Genomic DNA, 17,105 nt, shown 5'->3' on the forward strand with positions numbered 1-17,105 from the left:
ATAAACAACGAACAATTTACTTCGATTCATCGCCGCCAGATATAACGTTTAACCGTAATGTTTCACGTCGTATCATTAATTCTCTATAATTTATACAACGATACCGTCCCGCTACACGATTAATCCGATCGCGCGACATTGTTGTCGCAGAGAGATTTTGTAAATCGTTCGAAACCCTAACGAGTCCCTCCGATAAATATAATATACACGTTTCCTTATTATTCCGTTAATTATATACGTATCGTTGCACTTTGTGTAACGAGGCACACGGCCAGGCTTCCCAGGCGTTTCCTTTAACTCGAGTAGGTTCAGCCTCGTTTCAGAAAATATTTATCGATGTTAACGATGCCATTTTGATGGCGAAGCCGCGCCAACTCTACGCGAGTAGAACACGGTTAGTGCGTATGTTAACACGTGTACACGTACGGTTACGTGTAATTAAATCGACGCCAGGTCCACTCGTCGCTCTTGCCCGTTTATTAATTAACGCGTAACACTGTAGGAAATTATTACCACGCGATAAAACCGTCTGGCCCGCGACAACGACATCCTGACGTTTCATTCGTCGTTTATTTTACATTCATACGCTCGTCAGAGTAATTAATTACAATCAATATTGAATGTACAGTATTCGGTTTTTGTTTTTATTGCAAACGTTGCCGGGGTTGAAATTAAAATTCGAAAGTAATACGTGGGACGTGGTTAGTCGAGGCAACAAGCGAATTCATGCCTCTTCTTCGGTCTACCGCAGCTTGCACTCGGGGGTTTCGTGGAGCATAACGTGACCGAATACGACGATGAAGTCGAGACGTTACTGTCGCAACTGTTCAGAAGCTTTTCGACCGATTCTGGCACGTGCGTTTTGTATCCTCCACTGAGAGCACACGCGCCACGAAGAATAGCCTTTTGCAACGCTTTATCAGCTTCCTTCCGCTCGTGTTTCATGTGCTCTATCTCCCGTCGCAACTCGAACACCTACGGACGTTATATTTTAACAGATATACCCAGCTCCATTCGACCGATTGACTGATCGACAATAATGGTTAATAAACGATTCACAATCGGTTACGTTTTGCACGGTTCAACGGAAACGTTTCACCGAATCGACGGTGGGATTCGCAAAGAAGTCAGTCAACCGGTCAATTCAAACGAATATTATATCCCACTTCGCATTCTAATTTTTGGATTCGATTTTCTTCGCATTTCGGACACCCGTTCGCGGACGTTGAGTGCACGTTTCCTGCTGGACATATTTCGATGAACTTCTGAGGACGCTTCACACACTTTGGAGGCCTCCTGCATCCAGTTTCCTTCTCAGGACGTCTCCTGCATTGTATTTGCATTCCTGGACACGAGACATCTTGCTTTCTCTTACATTGCACTTGAGGACAGGGCACTGGCACTTCACGAACGCACTTCTTGATCACTTGCTTTCCTGGGCAAGATATTATCTCTCCATTTGTTGTCATCGCCTTCCTGGTCCCTTCAATTTAGAAATTTCAGTTCTTCTGATTTAAATTTGACGCATGGTTACGATGTTTGATGGCTGAACTGAACGTCCATCGTCTGAACGTATCCGCTATTCAAAATGGCGTTTCATATGAATATGGTGCACGGTTTCTTCTTTGGAATTTTTACGTAGAGCGAGTCCACGGAGAACAAGACGCTTCCCGTTGTCACTTAAACTCGGTTTTCTTCAAATTCTTTATCGTCTTTCCGCGTAGTTTCTTCTTGAAAATTCCATTACCCGCGACGTTCTTCGAAGGGGAGGCAGCCTCGAAATTTTCACGGGATTTAGGTGTAAACCGATTGCCCACGACAGACTGCGGTCTGGGATTCAATTTGGAAAAGTCCGGATCGAAACGGGTCGTACCGTCGAAGGCAGCTAGACGATTCTTATATTCCACGCTGTCGCGTTTTAATTTACCATTCTCCTGTTCCAGTCTCGCGATCTCCTTTTCTAATTGTGCCATACGTTTATCCTTCTCGGTGATTTTCTTGATCTTTTTGAAAGCTTTCTTGTTCCCCGTGGACATCACTCAAAATGGTGAGGTTTGGATGGATGGTAATCACGGATTGACAACGATGCTTGAAATCAATTACATTTTTCGTCGATATGGGAGGTGGTGCTACGTAGCAATGGAAAAACATCTGAAATTGGATATTTGCTAATGGACGTTTTTAGTGAACTTTCAACTTTCAGATAATATATTATAAAAGATATTCTCTTTAAATATAAACAATTAAATATAATTATAGAGGTCGTAAATCCACCGAAGCTTGCGACCGTCAAAGTGTTAAAACGATCGTGTACACCATAGCATGCGTTTCACGACACTCCACCCTCGTTGCGTGTGTCGCTTTTTATGCACGCAGACGCGGTGCATCGCTTCGGTTGACGAAAGAGATTGCGTTCGACGAAAGACCAAAACATCCCTTCTATCCTTTTCCGTATCGTCGAACTAAATGCAACATCCTCGTGCCGCCACGTGAACGTCGCAATATTTTAACACGACCTCGTAATAATATCGTTTACAAGCGAGATCCCACGGGAGGAGAGCGCTCTTTATTCCATTAAAACGGGGAGTCCTTGGTTTCGAGAGGAAACTCCGTCAACCAGACGGTCGCTCGCTTCCCTTTCGTCGTTGCATCGTTTTTTCTTCCTTTTTCTTTTTCATCGTGACAGCCTGTTGCCATCGCCGATACCAAGGAGGGTTCAATACGGGCCTCGTTGCATTAACGGGATCGAAAATATCGTCTCGGATTCAATTTACAGCTATTTTGACATCTGCTTCACCGTCGCCCATTCAATATCACGTGCAAAATCGAGCGGCTTTGGTAAATAAATTTTCGAGCGGTTCATTTATCGAATTCCTAGACGTGGGCGCGCACCCCCGTTCAATTTCAACCCTTTGCAACAACACGAACACGCCCCAAGGTTCGTCTTACCGTTGGTCCGAGCAACGGTGCCTGTCCAAAGGCTTATCGTGTGAACTCACACGAAGACGGTGATCGTTTCCCTGTGTACACACATGGTACCCAGCCGAATTTATTTAACCCAATTAAGGAACCCCGTTGAGAATCTTCGAGCGACTGCTCAGCCAATTGAAAGTTACACGTGTTTTTGTCAGCTCTCATTTAACACGAAACGTTAGCGTAGGGTGAACGAGGTGAAACAAGATACGGCGAGGAGGCTAGGAAAGATTAAAAGAGGAGAAGGAAAGGGTGTTCTGTAAACGAGTAAGTGTTTGCTTGAGAAAGAAGCCCCCTGTCGACGCTTGAAACCACCGTATGTACATGCTTCATTCGGTATACGTGGAATCGAGGAAACGGATATACTGTTTCAAGAACGTCGCGCGAAAGATCGATCGACTTTAACCCGGCTTTTAATTAGTGGGCCCTTTAGGTAAAGGGATAACATTGTAGCATGGCGATTGTAATCAGTGCACGAAACGAAGCCCGTCAAGGCTTTTCGAACGCTTACCAAAGGGCAAAATACCGTGTAAAGTAAAAGGGATAAAATTGAACTGAACACATGGTTAACTCTTTTTAATGGACGTTTCGCTGTATTAATTATTTTTACTGTAATTACAAGTTAACGTACTGAAATTTTCCACTGCAGTTTGTAAATATAAGCGCTTATTAAACGCCCGATCTCCATTTATCTCTGTTTAATAATTGCGCAGATGTACGCCGGCTGATATAGGTACATTCCAAATAAAACAGTATTTCTGTACAGTGAACACGTAATAAATTATTATTTGACGTAGAATTTATACTGCACACGTATCTTTAGTAATTATCACATTAGCTGACACGTGCGAAACATCACTTATGATTCTGAATCACCATACCGTTTCCAGATTGATATTTATACAACCATTTTTCATCCTTAAGAGTACATTTGGCTACCTATTTTCGTATCACCCTGTATGTTGAACTTTTTACTGTAAACCACACACGACGATTATACGAAGGGAGAAATTCAATTACATACTACCTGTGCATCGTATTTGGCGGGATACGAATTCCATCCTCTCGTAGCTGCATCTATTTCGCATCAGGTGAAAGCCAATTGTGCAGGCAAAGCCAATCGCGATCCCTCCTTCCCTCCGCAGCCGGATAGTACCCGGCTAAATTATTATAATGTCGAACGAACAAAGCATAGCTGTCCGGAAATTCTATGCTAATGAATTACGAAATCGAATCCGACTCTGGCAACATTTGCCACGCCAATACACTTTTCCTCCCTCTCTCCCATTCCAATTACCCCAAATGATCTCTCCGCTCTTGGTTCGTTGATTAACGATATTTTTCAAAAGAATCATCATCGGCTTAACGATCGTTCGTGAAATTTTATTTTTTATAAAAGAAATATAACTCAATTGCGTCAATGATTATTATTAGCGATAGATAAGATCCGGACGGGAAGAGAACGTTGTTGACGGTAGACACGTCTCCTATCCTCTTCCTCCTCCTCCTCCTCCTCTCAACCCGTCAATTACGGGACACGTAATGAATGAGCGCCTTCATAATTCGCGAAAAAAAAACTTATCTTCTCGCCCCTTTAACGCATCAACGGCTGCAGTCAACAGGCGTCCGCACGCTTCGCTTAGCTCGGGACGGTAGTAATGATTCTACGGAACAGAAGTAAATGTTGAAGACCCCGTCTCACCTTCGTGTCTCTGCTATTTCTCGTCGCGACAGACCGTATAATGCGAGTAGGCTGTGTCGCGACGGAAAACGCACACGTATAGAGAAGGTTTCATATCGAAACCTCGTCTCGACGATCCTTGACGGAAATTCAGAAGTTACGTTTCTTTCTTTCTTCTTCTTCTCCCTTCGTTTCTCGCGAAAAGTGTAATAATACTAACGCGAGACAGGCGATAAGGGTTTTACGCGTGCGAAACAGCTCGCGGATTGGGGTGGGCACGCTTCGAAAACCCAGCTCCTCTCTATTGAAGAAACACGAACGCGTTATTAAGAACGCTCCTCGTGACGAACCGGACGAGAACCGAAACGGGGAAAAAGATTTCATTTATTCGACGCGTGCGACGACGGGAAGAAACGAGATGATAGAGAAGACATTTTGCGAGGGAAGCGGAAGTTCTCTCCCCCGAGGCGGGTAACCGATACGAACGAAGCTAGAGTTCGAAGTCCCTGGCCATGCGAAAGAGAGCGTAATATCGCAAACGCATTTATACTATTGTATATGCGTGGAATATGTACAAGAAGGAAGGTTTCCACGCATCAACGTTAACCCTACACCAGTCATCCCATTGCATCCTGCACTAATCACGGTAAAAGCTGGTGCTCGTTCGCGTTGGTATCCGTTACCCGTCCTGTGTCTTGCCTTACTTAATGGAAATATGAGAGACGTTACATTCGTCTGGTGACACACGTCTATCTGGTTTTTTTATTTCTAGTAATACCGCGGGGACATTGTTCCACAAACACGGCCGGTGTTCCGTCAACGCGACACGTCAAAATCTTTTCTCATCTCTTTGTCAGACGTCCGCCAAAAAGTACACGTAACTCCGATAATAAATGACGGTTAAATTCGAACCGTTGCAAAGTTGAATAATCGTTATCACGGCCCGGTAATTACCATGGGACAGAGATAAAACGTCTGAGTCAATTTAAACCGCGCCGCTGACTATCGTTTTGCTTTTACACGGTGGATTTTCTGGATTCGTATCCCGCTAGCCGTGTCCACCTGCGAGCCACTAGGGCAAATTGTGATTTATGCGACCGACGGTTGACGAAAGAGAGAATTGTCGAGGTAATGAGTTATGGTGACTCGCGGCCTAATGCAAATATATGGTCCGTTGCCATATAATCAGCCCGCCCGCTTGACATCCTGCAAACCCGCTAGGCAGCTATGCGTTTCACCGCCTCTCCTAGCGCGAAAAACCGTTCAACGGGGGCGTGCGATCGCTAGTTAACGTTTTTTTCATAGTGTTCGCTGGCAATCATGCGCCACCACCTGCGTCCCTTATCCACCCCGGAACCCCTCGTTCAAACAACATTGGCATATTTTCTGCGTAACTTCAAGGGTGAACGAAAGCCTAGACACCCTTCACCATCATGGAGTAGTAAAATTATCCAGCGTCCCATTTTTATACATTAATAAAATTATGTAAATCCGATAATATTCAACGCACGGTTCATTAACATATATAGGTATGTAAATCTAAATGATGAGAAATTGCAATGGTATCCAGGTAAATTAACCTGGGAATATACATATTTTCCATCGAATCTAACTCGAGGCTGACACGTTATCGCGAGGAAATTGCGTCCAAGACTTCAATAACAAACGGCGAACTAGTTTCCAAAGGGCGGCGCGTACCAGTCTCCGCGATAGCAAGGGTCTCTAGGGTTGTATGCTCGTTGAAACCAACCCTTGATAGGTGCACTTTTGGGGTAGCCGGCAAGCCCCCTACGCTAGTGACTGTGCTTCAAGCCTCGAGTGGCCACCGAGACGCGCAAGAGCGAAGGGCTGCGTACCGGCTGTGTCACGGGGCGAGCTACATCCAAGATGAAATTTCAAATATTCCACGCCGTGCGTTTAATCCTCTTTTTAAGAAAATCCGTGCACGCGAGCCCTCGAGAAATTCCTCCTCTACCGACGGAAAATGCAATGCTTCGGCTGAGAGTATTTCGAAACTCTCGTTTCTTTCTTTTTTTATTGACCGATCGATGTCGAAGCGGAATCCACACGTAACAGGCTTCAAATTAACGTGTACTTGAACTGTGAATAAAAAATTTAGGAAATTATTAAATATAGTAATTTAGTGTATAATTAAAAAAGATATATATGTAGTTACCGTTTATCTTGAAAAGTATCTTTTTCAGAGTAGGACATGCAATAATGAGAAAGCTCTCTAGGTGATCTTTGCACTGTTGTCTAGCAAATGTTCGTGACGCGAACCCATATTTCACACGGACAGAAATATCCATACCGCAAACTTATTCTTTACGACGGGAGTATAACGTTTTCTTGCCTTCGCGTTTTATGGTCTGTCGGAGTGTATCGGCCGATGACATAACGCCGCCGTAAGTCTCTGCTTTTCACTCGAGATTGCCTGTGCTTTACGCCGGAAGCACACATGTTTCAAAGGCGGCTTCTCGCCGCTTCCACAAAGGGAATGAAGAAAAAGAAAAACAGTGCCGCGCCAGATCCCCATCTGTGCTTGTCGCGTCGCCCTGAGAATTGCGACCAGACGAGAAATTATGAAAATTACTTAATTCGTCGCTTTCGTAGAGTCAGAAACCTCGAAACGAAATTCGGAGGAAAGCTGATGACAGAAAAGCATCGCGAACCCCGTCGTTTAGTTTGCCGTGAAATTCTGATTGAAGTCGAAATACTAATCGTTTCGTCGACTAAAACTATTTAGTAAGTTGGATTAAATCATCGTTGCAGGCGCGACGAACATCATTAGTAAACGTAGGTACACGCGTGAGAAAATTCATATCGCGTCTCCTCTGTCGCACGCGTGCGACGGTAATAAACGAGTTTAAATGGCGGGTAATTAAAAAAACAGCGAGTAAAATCAGACGGAGTTACAGCTCATTAGTTTTCAGCGGTGGAGAACGATGACAGGGGTCCGCGAATATGTGACGAATGAATGCCGGATACAGCAGACACGTTATGTCATTGAGACGCGTGTACCTATGTGTCCCGCGGCGGCGTTAATTGGCTCCGTGATGAATATTACAAAATACTGCCGGCTGAATGGAGAGGCACCGCTTTAATTACGATATAATGCGTGTCGGTCGAGTTACTCGCGTGAAAGACCAATCTCTCGCGTCACGCGACCTGCAACACCTTGCTTTCATTGCGAATCGCATCATTTGTAAAGTCGTTCAAGGAAATTTCCTTCCAGCTGAATTCAGAGGGCGAGATGACGCCAAGCGTGTACAAGGAACGTGCCAGAACGGTAAAGTCGAATGGGACCATGTGAAAAATCTTGTAAGAGACTCAAAGCTTTCTGTACGCCATAGGCTTTCGATTACGCTGACGTAGACTCCATGGGTTCGTTGACCAAACAACAATACAAAATAGCGATGGCGGCTGTGTTCGGATATCGTCCGGATAAAGTAAACCCTTTGAAAGAAAGAAAAAGAAACAATTAGTGTTTATAAAATAGTGTTCATACTTTAGGTGGAGGTAAAACAAGTTTTTCAATCCACTGATAGAGTCTCTTATGAAGAGTATGAAAGATGGATATTTAAAAAATGTCTCACCAGTGACTTGCAGATTAACGCGGAAATAATATTTGCTCTGTTAGATAAGCATTGTATGTAGATACTACTTGTGAGATTAAGTGTAACAAGTTGATAGTAATTTTGGACATTTTTAGATAAAGGGTATTTAATTTTGGATGACTTCTATTCTGCAAGCAAATCTGTTGATCTGATGGTACCATCAACCGTATGGCAAATGATATTCAAGAATCTAGATCGTTATAAAAAAGGATACATAGAGTTCGATGAATTATCACGTGTATTACCGGCAGTATAAGAACTTACATAGAGGTAGTCGGACTTATACAATGTAACTTAACTGTAAAATAAATAAATAATAGTATTGTATTTTATCACAATCTCGTGAAATATTTACTAAATCATCGCGGTATACTTATAGATTAAAATATAATTCTAGTTTCATATGAAAATAATCATGATTTATAATACAGCTTCTTTACGCTATAATATACTTTCTGATCAGAAAACATATTATTCCTTATTGGAAAATTCTTGATTCGCTAACTGATAAAAATAAGAATCAGCATTCTGAATTAACAAGTTTGGTTCGTCAAACTCTAGGACTTCTCCGTCGCCCATTACAAGAATCCTAAAACGAAAGCGCGCATCAAATATACGCGATGGAAATTTATAAATAAAATTGCCATACCTATCACAGTGCATGATCGTCCTTATTCTATGCGCTATAGTGAGAACCGTGGCAGTCTGAAAGGAAGACTTTATCGTCGTTTGAATAAATTTGTCTGTTTCCTGGTCAACGTTAGCCGTAGCTTCATCGATACAGACAATCTACAAAGCAGAATTTAAAGTTTAACATTTTTTGAAAATACTCTAAACAAAAGTGACCATACCTTGGCATTGTGTAAAACTGCTCTAACCAAGCAAAACAATTGCCTCTGTCCTGCGCTAAGATTGCTACCGTTTTCATCTAAAGTAGCACCAAGTCCTCCCAGACGATACACTAACGTATGTACCTTACACCTCTCCAGTGCTTTGTATATATGCAAATCTGGATACTGATTTAGTGGATCAAGATTTTCTCTGACAGTCCCCGAAAAGAGGAATGGATTTTGGGGTATAATGGCTAATCGTGATCTGAAACGATTCACATTCAGCACAATATGTCCTAATTAATTGAAACTATTAAGAAATATTACCTTAGCGCGTGTAACTGTAGAGTTTGTATATTAACATTATCTATCAGTACACTTCCAGAAGTTATTTCTGTCATTCTAAACAAGGAAGCAAAGAGTGAACTCTTTCCAGCACCTGTACGCCCAACGATCCCAATTTTTTCTGCTGGTCGTGTGACGAATGATACACCGTTCAAAGATGGTACCAAATGTTCCCTATAAGATATTAGATATTCAATTACATTCAATTCAGCTTCTAATAAAATCATTTCAATTACCTGTATTTCAAAACGACTTCCTTGAATTCAACTACACCCTGACTTGGCCAAGCATATGGTGGATTATCTCCTTTTATCGTTTCTACTGGAACAGTCTCCACATATTGTTTCACGCGTTCGACAGCGATCATTTCCCTTTCTGTCTCGGTAAATGCGTTTACAACACCAGACAGTAAACCAGTTATAGATAATGTGTAGGTAACAACAAGACCTATCAAACCAGGATCAGCTATGTCATACTGATGTTGTAAAATTGCAATAGTGCTCACTCCTGCTAGAAGTGCCACTCCGATGAGTTGAAGTCTTAACGCGAGCCACTGGCCAACTGCAAAAGATGCAAATTGTGTTTTTTGACTGACTTCTAACAAAAGTTCATTTTCTTGTTTGAAACGAGACACAGTGCGAAATGCTCTGATAGTAGATAATCCGTGCAAAGTTTCATTAAAGTGTGCATACAATGGTGACAAGGCAGTACTGGATAAACGCTTCAATTCTCTTGATGTTAATCTGAAAGATATTTATAGAATGATATATTTATTTGAAAATTGAAGATGTAAGGAGGTACACACCTATAATGGTTTTGAATCCAATGATAAATTGGTATAAGCGGAGCTAGTACTAAAAGTATCCATGGTAATCCATAAGTTGTGACAATAATTGTTGCAAACAAGCCAAATAGTTGTGCGAATAATATATTAGCAATAAAGGGAAGACTGTCATCAATCGTGTACGTGTCGGATGAGAATCTATTTAAAATTCTACCAAATGGTTGAATCTCAAAGAATACAGCTTTAGCCTGAAAATATATGCTACATTATTTTAACATAAACGCATTAAGTATTCATATGTGCTAAATGTTACACACCCGTATAACAACCTTCAATAGTTGTTTATGTATAGTAATAGCAGCTTGGATTCCACCATACGCAAACATAAATGCCCTCATTAACGTGAAAATTGTGTTGAAGAAAACTAATAGAGCATATACTGTTAAATAATAACCAGTGGTCGGATTATTATAGCCATCAAGGAAATATTGCAATTGTACAGGCGTTGAGTGATTTGTAGTATTAGTTGCTGTTGTATTGACATGAGTAACCCAATAAGAAAGCCATAAATCCGTAACATTCTTAGAACTTTGCATTAGAAACATAGAAAGAGCTATTGAAATTGCCAGATAACGACCAACAGCTTTTATGTAATAATTATATACGCCAAGTCGTACAGTCCCTTTTTCTTTATATTCTTCATCAAGCAATGGATCCCTTTCATTTATACCAGATTGATAGAAATCTTTTGGTAGGTCGCTTACAGACATAATGTCCAAATCTGAATCTATAGATTCTGAAGATAATAAATATTCCTCTAAGTCTGGTAAATTATCACTCGGTTTACCCTGATTAACAACCCTGCCTTTAGACATTTCGACAACTAAATCCGCGTGAATTAAATATTGAGTTTGATGAGTACATAGCAATCTCGTTTTGTTTTTCAATAACCCTAAAATGACATGTTCAAATACATAACTAGCAACTTTCGGATCCAAAGTCGCTAATATGTCGTCCAATAGGTAGATATCTTTATCCGCATATACAGCTCGCGCCAAAGAAATTCGTGTTTTTTGACCACCGCTCAAAGTGTTTCCCGCTTCTCCGACGAGTGTTAAATCCTTTTTGGGTAAAGAATTTAAGTCAGCACTAAGAGCACATGCTTTTAAGATGTTCCTGTTATAAATCATCTTGTATTAGAATATTTTGAGACCTTGAATTGTCTAATTCACTACTTACTTGTACTTGCTGTAATCGTAAGATTTACCGAAAAGTATATTATCCCGAATAGTACCACGCTGTAACCAAGGATTTTGCTTCACAAATGCAAAACCCTTTTCAACATCACTCACTGATATTGTACCTCGAACTTTAGTAATTTCACCCAAAATACCATCTAAAAGTAGCGACTTTCCACTACCTACTTCTCCCATAATACCGATTAAGTTACCCTAAAACAGAATTCGTTCAGCTTATAAATCATGAATCAATCTAAACATAATATTGTTTTATTACCTTTGGAACTGTAATGTTAATATCATGTATAGTAAATATACCATCATCTTTAAAAGTAACTAGTTTTTTAGACTCTGAACTAGAAGATGGACTTGAAAGACTTTCAGGTGTGTCAACACTATTTTGTTGCACACATTGTTGTTGTGAATTTACATTCAATACTACATTTTGAAGCACTACGTCTAGATCAGGTACAGATTCAGAATAATATGATGACATATCTGCATCTGGCAACTAATTAAATAGTATTAATATTAAAAATTTTGTCCGATTTTATTTTTATTAGAAAACTTGTAGTTTCTACTTACATCTAACATTTTCTGAATTCTCTTAAGTGACACCCAAGCTTCGGTAAGACCATTTAGAACCCATGGAAACGCATTCAATGGACCTATTAGCATATTCAACAAAGCCATACTAGTAAAAACCGTCTTGGCATCAAGTACATTCCCAATCAGTACGTATGCAGTAAAAGTTAATATCGAAATCAGTACTGGTGTTGTAGCCCAAAAGTAAACACATAGTGCATCCAGATATTTTCTACCTCGCAAATGTTTGATTTCATTCTCTCTTAATTCTAAATAAAGAAGAAATTTTAGCAAGTTGTATACGAACATCAATCATCAAAAAATGAATGTATACTGACTGAAAATGTTTCGTAAAAAATGATCTTCCCACACGTTTAATTTAATTGTTGTAATTCCTTTCAATGTTTCTCCTATAAGTCTGACTCTTTGATCTTTACGTTCCATTAACTTTGTACTAAGCTTTCCAATATGATTTGCTATTAGTTTGTTTATAGGTATAAGAACTATTGCAAAAGTAACTCCTGCTAAGAATGAAATCCCTATTTGTTCGTGAAGAAGGTACAATGTCACGACTAGCTAAAAAAAAAAAATTAAGAATTTGTATTAGAATATCTTTATAATAATATAATAATATAAGAAATTACCTGTAATGGTATGCTCCAAAATTCATGAAAACTTGCACAACTGTTAACAAGTCTGTCAGTGTCTGTACTCATAAAATTAACAATTTCACCAAAATTAAATTGTTGCCTCAAGTGAATACCTGAAGAATGTAAGGTTTTCCTATACAATAAAGTTATGATTGTAGCACGAATTTTTAAACCAACAATAGACATCCAAAATGTAAAATGAGTATTACAAAAGGCCCCTGAAATAACAAAATTATTATAATTCGTAAATCCCATAATTAATTACAGGTTTGACAAAAATTTAAACATTACCTATTAATGCACTAATAAATAATAATAATGCATACAAGTATCCATTCAAAACAGGTTCATCCTTGTCTTCTATGAAACCAATCAGTTTGTTTAATAACAGTGGTCCCATAAATGAAGCACAATTACTAATGAATTTTAATATTCCAACTGAGTAAAATTCCCAACCAAAACATTTATGTAATAAATGAAACAGTGTTCTCTCGTTTTTAATAATTTGAATACGTGTTTCTAACATTGAATTTTCAGCATTTTCCATTGTACTATTCGGTTGTCTGGACTGTAATATTATTTATTTCGAAAGTATTTATTTCTGTCAGTAGAATAGTATAAACTAAAATATTGCATTTACCATAGTTTGTAAATGATGATCAATCTTCTGACTAATATAGCCAGTACTGAAGTATTCTGGTAAATCAAATAAATCATCTGAATGATTTAACAAACCCCGAATACCTTTTTCCATTAATGGATTTACCCAATGGAATATAATTTTAGAAGTCATTGTTGCATCTTCCATAGCAGTCCCAAGGTAAGTTGGGTCCTGTTCCTCTGGGAATCTCACATAAGAAGAATTAGGAGTACTCAACAGAGCAGTCCGTTCTCCTATCTAAGAACACATTTTTCATTGATTTGTAATATCTTTGTTTGCTTAATAATCCATGGATTTAGATATCATAGCCAATTTGGTAACAGCAAATGTACAGTATTTAGTAACAGATGTTAGAAATCTCTTAAACTGATAAGCATGAGGAAAATACTAATCACTGATAATATTATAAACTATTAGATTAGAAGTAAAAAGTATAAAGTAACTTACTTCATTAAACTGGGATGATCTCATATCTCTTAAACTGCTGTGGCCTGGTATCAGTGTTACAGCATAGAGTATTAGTAGAATAACTACACTGATACTAAATCCCAATGATAAATTAGGTAAAACATCATCTTGTGAATTATATTTGATGTGACTCCTTAGTAATAATATAGAAATAACAATTAGTAAAAACACTAATGCCCGAATAAACACAGGACCTCTTGGATTGATGTCTCTTCCTTTCTTTAAACTTAATATGAAACAAAGATGAACAACCCATGCCAATCCTTCTGTACCTGCCACTAGGTAATCAATAGGTTTGGCAGATGTAATATTATCTTTAATTATAGTTAATACTGGATCATAATCCTGCATATTAGTGGTAACAGAAGACTCAGTAACAGTTTGAGTACTATTTTTGGGGGAAAAAATTGATTTTGTAAAATCAATAGTATGATTTAATCCATCTTTGATCCGTTGTATTATATCTGATGTGTCTACCAATGTATCTAAATTTGTATGTGGTGTCATGACCTGTTCATGCACTAAGAAATTATTATTAGCTGGATCAATATGTTGTGGAACCAGAACAGTATTAGCAAGAATAATATATGCTCTAATTATTGGAATGATTACAAGGCACACTGTAATTAAAATTCTCCAATTTATAATATAACTAGAATCAAAGTGATGAATAGAATATGCATTTCTTTTTCCACAGTAATATGCAGACATTACTGCAATACAAACTAAAACTGGTATCTGAAATTTATAAAAATTATGTGTATTAAATGTAGAATATCTAATATGTATGGATTATGCATGTAAAGGATTAACTAAAGCACCTGGAGACATAGTTGTTGAAAGCAAACATCAAGATCATGTGTCTCTGGATTTATTGGTTTCATATCACCATGATTACCACATAATTCTGTCCAGTTCCATTTCCATGTGTGTTCACCACCATCACTTGTCCAGTTATCCATATTTCAAAGCTACAAAAAATAATCATTAAATATGATTAAAAAGTATGTCTAAGAATAGCTTAAAAAGAAATTAAAATTTAAGTTATAGTAGTGTTTACAAATGTAAAGTTTAACATTTACCTTACAGAGACTATTATATTACATTTAAAAAATAAATTATACTTTCTATATACTTAACTTATCAAGGAAAAACAACTGTTATCATATTACAAAAAAAAAACAAGCATTGTATATAGGTCATAAATTTATGATAGATTTATTATATTATAACACACTTACATGTTAAACATAAATTTTAATTTGTCAAACAATAATATTTATGACATATTTCACAATGCATCACTTCTACAGTGAATTCTATATTGAAATAAAATTGTTGGTTATGTCTCTAATGACAGCTGACATCAGTGATGTATTTGATTGCAATCAATTGCAATGTGTATAAAGAAAGTAAACAGTAAACTAAAAGCAAAGTGCAAGGTATTTGTACATTAAATTATCAATAAATATGAAAGTATAAATTACAAGAACGTGCTAATGAATAAATCAACAGTCATATACATTAAAGTACGATGTTAAAATTGTTGATATACGTATAAAATACGTTAGTTTGGTTAGGCATGAGTAACGAAGAAGTGACGCAAACTTACGCACCAGAAATGATTGTTAATGAAAAAGATAACGATAATAATTTACAAGAGAATTTCTTAAATGAAAAGAAAGAAGATGTGAATGTTGAAGAAGAGCTCTTAAGTCATGTAGCTAAGAGCAAAGCAATATTTAAAAGTCAACAAAAGGATGATCCAGATTTAACATTTGAAGAGAAATTAACAATTGCCCGTGATACTTTTAAGAAAAGTCATTGTTTGTTCTTATCCAAATTTGGATATTATTTAAAAGAAGAACACTTAAAGTATTTTGATAAGGATAAAGATGAAAATTATGAAATTGCTCATCATATTAATAGATTACAAAGGTATTTTAATAATTCAACAAGACAGAGAGATATTAGAAATAGACGATATCAAGCTTTGAAAACTTTAATTGACAAAGGAGAATACTTTAGTGAAACTGAAATGATGAAACGAAATCCACTATTATATGATCATTTAGTTGGGCAATACATGACTGAGAAGCAAAAACAGATAAGAGATAATATAGATACTAAGAATATTACTTTTGTAAATTTGTTAATGGAAAGTATTGATAGAGACAACATAAATAAGAAACAGAAATTACAAGAAGAAGAAGAACAGAATGTATTAGAAGAGACTGAATCTGATGAAGAAGAAGAAGAAGAGAATAGTTGTGTTTCAGAACATGATGAAGAAGAAACTTTACAATGGGGAAAGATGTCTGAATCATCCCAGGAACAATCTCAGAGCAGATCAAAAGAAATAACTAAAAGGCTGCCTAGTATATCACAAACAGAGAAACAAATACTTAAACAAGAATTTGTGAGCAATATGTATCAACATTTTTTAGATGGAAAAGATGCAGATTTTGATTACAGGTATTGATGAGGAATAGATTTTAAAACTAATACTTTTTTTGTTAATTTATTGATATGTTTTAAATACATTTCTGTTCATTTTTTCAGCACTGTGGACGATAATGAAGCATATGATAATATTGACTTGAGATCACAAGATGAAGAAGATAAATATTTTGACTCAGAATCTCCTGAAACTGTAGTTCCAACTGAAAATACAGATGAAATTGAGGATGAGGATGAACTGGATGTTTATATGAAATCACTGAAGGTTAATTGATATTTCAGTTTATGATCATCAGTTCATATTAAAAGTCCTAATTCACAGAAAGATTATTTATTCAATAGGAGCAGGTTGCTACAAGTACATACTCCTCGGATAATGTATCTGATGATTAATTTTAATCTTTTATATGTATAGTACTGTAAATACATCCTTATAAATAAAAACCTGTACAAATTTTATAAACAAAGAAGTTTATTCTTTAAATATACATGTTGAGCTTTATTAAAAATTTTAGTATTAAATATCTCGTACAGTGCCGTGCATGGTAGGCTTCCTCAAGGAAAATGGCGAAAGCCCCTCCACTTCATAGGCTACCCCTTCGCTAGGGCAACCGTTCCATCACTGATGATGAGGTGGTTGCGGTAAAAATGGCAATTGTAGGGGAGAGGGCCCGATATATATAGGTCTATGGCCTCCCATTCGCGGGAGATTTAAATTAATATGTATGTTATTATTCATATTTCGTAATTGTACTCTAAATTTTATAGTATTTAATAATTAAAAAGTATATTAGTTTGTTTTTAAATCACTTT

General features: G+C 37.6%; 4 protein-coding genes across 5 annotated transcripts; 2 read left to right on the forward strand and 2 right to left on the reverse strand.

Moving 5' to 3' along the window:
• Positions 1-455: 455 nt before the first annotated feature.
• LOC117601455 (uncharacterized) lies at positions 456-2,128 on the reverse strand. The gene is made up of 2 exons (XM_034318184.2): positions 1,167-2,128; positions 456-975 (listed from the first exon to the last, which is right to left on the reverse strand). Exons 1-2 carry the CDS (start codon positions 1,467-1,469, stop codon positions 703-705), a joined length of 576 nt encoding a protein of 191 aa, XP_034174075.1. The 5' UTR covers positions 1,470-2,128; the 3' UTR covers positions 456-702.
• Positions 2,129-7,178: 5,050 nt separating this feature from the next.
• LOC117601286 (EF-hand calcium-binding domain-containing protein 11) lies at positions 7,179-8,527 on the forward strand. Of its 2 annotated transcripts, XM_034317882.2 has the most exons (5): positions 7,179-7,399; positions 7,890-7,943; positions 8,008-8,103; positions 8,168-8,303; positions 8,367-8,527. In XM_034317882.2, the coding sequence occupies exons 2-5, from the start codon at positions 7,908-7,910 to the stop codon at positions 8,525-8,527; spliced, it is 429 nt and encodes a 142-aa protein (XP_034173773.1). In that variant the 5' UTR covers positions 7,179-7,399; positions 7,890-7,907. The 2 variants fall into 2 exon arrangements, with proteins under 2 accessions (XP_034173773.1, XP_034173774.1); XM_034317883.2 differs by lacking the exon at positions 7,179-7,399 and having other exon boundaries at positions 7,620-7,943.
• Positions 8,528-8,563: 36 nt separating this feature from the next.
• Positions 8,564-15,211, reverse strand: LOC117601282 (ATP-binding cassette sub-family C member 10). The gene is made up of 17 exons (XM_034317874.2): positions 15,074-15,211; positions 14,654-14,803; positions 13,812-14,570; positions 13,344-13,601; positions 12,995-13,271; positions 12,698-12,921; positions 12,392-12,629; positions 12,054-12,322; positions 11,746-11,979; positions 11,470-11,681; positions 10,548-11,406; positions 10,252-10,478; positions 9,683-10,189; positions 9,429-9,620; positions 9,123-9,366; positions 8,921-9,060; positions 8,564-8,860 (listed from the first exon to the last, which is right to left on the reverse strand). The coding sequence occupies exons 2-17, from the start codon at positions 14,792-14,794 to the stop codon at positions 8,743-8,745; spliced, it is 4,899 nt and encodes a 1,632-aa protein (XP_034173765.2). The 5' UTR covers positions 14,795-14,803; positions 15,074-15,211; the 3' UTR covers positions 8,564-8,742.
• Positions 15,212-15,414: 203 nt separating this feature from the next.
• Positions 15,415-16,744, forward strand: LOC117601284 (coiled-coil domain-containing protein 97). Its single transcript, XM_034317879.2, has 3 exons — positions 15,415-16,307; positions 16,395-16,557; positions 16,635-16,744. The coding sequence occupies exons 1-3, from the start codon at positions 15,415-15,417 to the stop codon at positions 16,683-16,685; spliced, it is 1,107 nt and encodes a 368-aa protein (XP_034173770.1). The 3' UTR covers positions 16,686-16,744.
• The last annotated feature ends 361 nt before the right edge of the window (positions 16,745-17,105 follow it).

Source organism: Osmia lignaria, chromosome 6 (genome assembly GCF_051020975.1).
Source record: "Osmia lignaria lignaria isolate PbOS001 chromosome 6, iyOsmLign1, whole genome shotgun sequence".
NCBI lineage: Eukaryota > Metazoa > Arthropoda > Insecta > Hymenoptera > Megachilidae > Osmia > Osmia lignaria.

Coding starts and splice junctions, on each gene's coding strand:
- LOC117601455 (XM_034318184.2), bottom strand. CDS start 1,469: ATGACAACAAATGGAGAGATAATATCTTGCCCAGGAAAGCAAGTGATC. Junction 976..1,166: donor TCCAAAAATTAGAATGCGAA/GTGGGATATAAT, acceptor TAACGTCCGTAG/GTGTTCGAGTTGCGACGGGA.
- LOC117601286 (XM_034317882.2), top strand. CDS start 7,908: ATGACGCCAAGCGTGTACAAGGAACGTGCCAGAACG. Junction 8,104..8,167: donor TCGGATATCGTCCGGATAAA/GTAAACCCTTTG, acceptor TTCATACTTTAG/GTGGAGGTAAAACAAGTTTT. Junction 8,304..8,366: donor TGCTCTGTTAGATAAGCATT/GTATGTAGATAC, acceptor GGACATTTTTAG/ATAAAGGGTATTTAATTTTG.
- LOC117601282 (XM_034317874.2), bottom strand. CDS start 14,794: ATGGATAACTGGACAAGTGATGGTGGTGAACACACATGGAAATGGAAC. Junction 11,682..11,745: donor TTAACATTACAGTTCCAAAG/GTAATAAAACAA, acceptor ATTCTGTTTTAG/GGTAACTTAATCGGTATTAT. Junction 8,861..8,920: donor ACGATCATGCACTGTGATAG/GTATGGCAATTT, acceptor CTTTCGTTTTAG/GATTCTTGTAATGGGCGACG.
- LOC117601284 (XM_034317879.2), top strand. CDS start 15,415: ATGAGTAACGAAGAAGTGACGCAAACTTACGCACCAGAAATGATTGTT. Junction 16,308..16,394: donor GATGCAGATTTTGATTACAG/GTATTGATGAGG, acceptor TCATTTTTTCAG/CACTGTGGACGATAATGAAG. Junction 16,558..16,634: donor TTTATATGAAATCACTGAAG/GTTAATTGATAT, acceptor TTTATTCAATAG/GAGCAGGTTGCTACAAGTAC.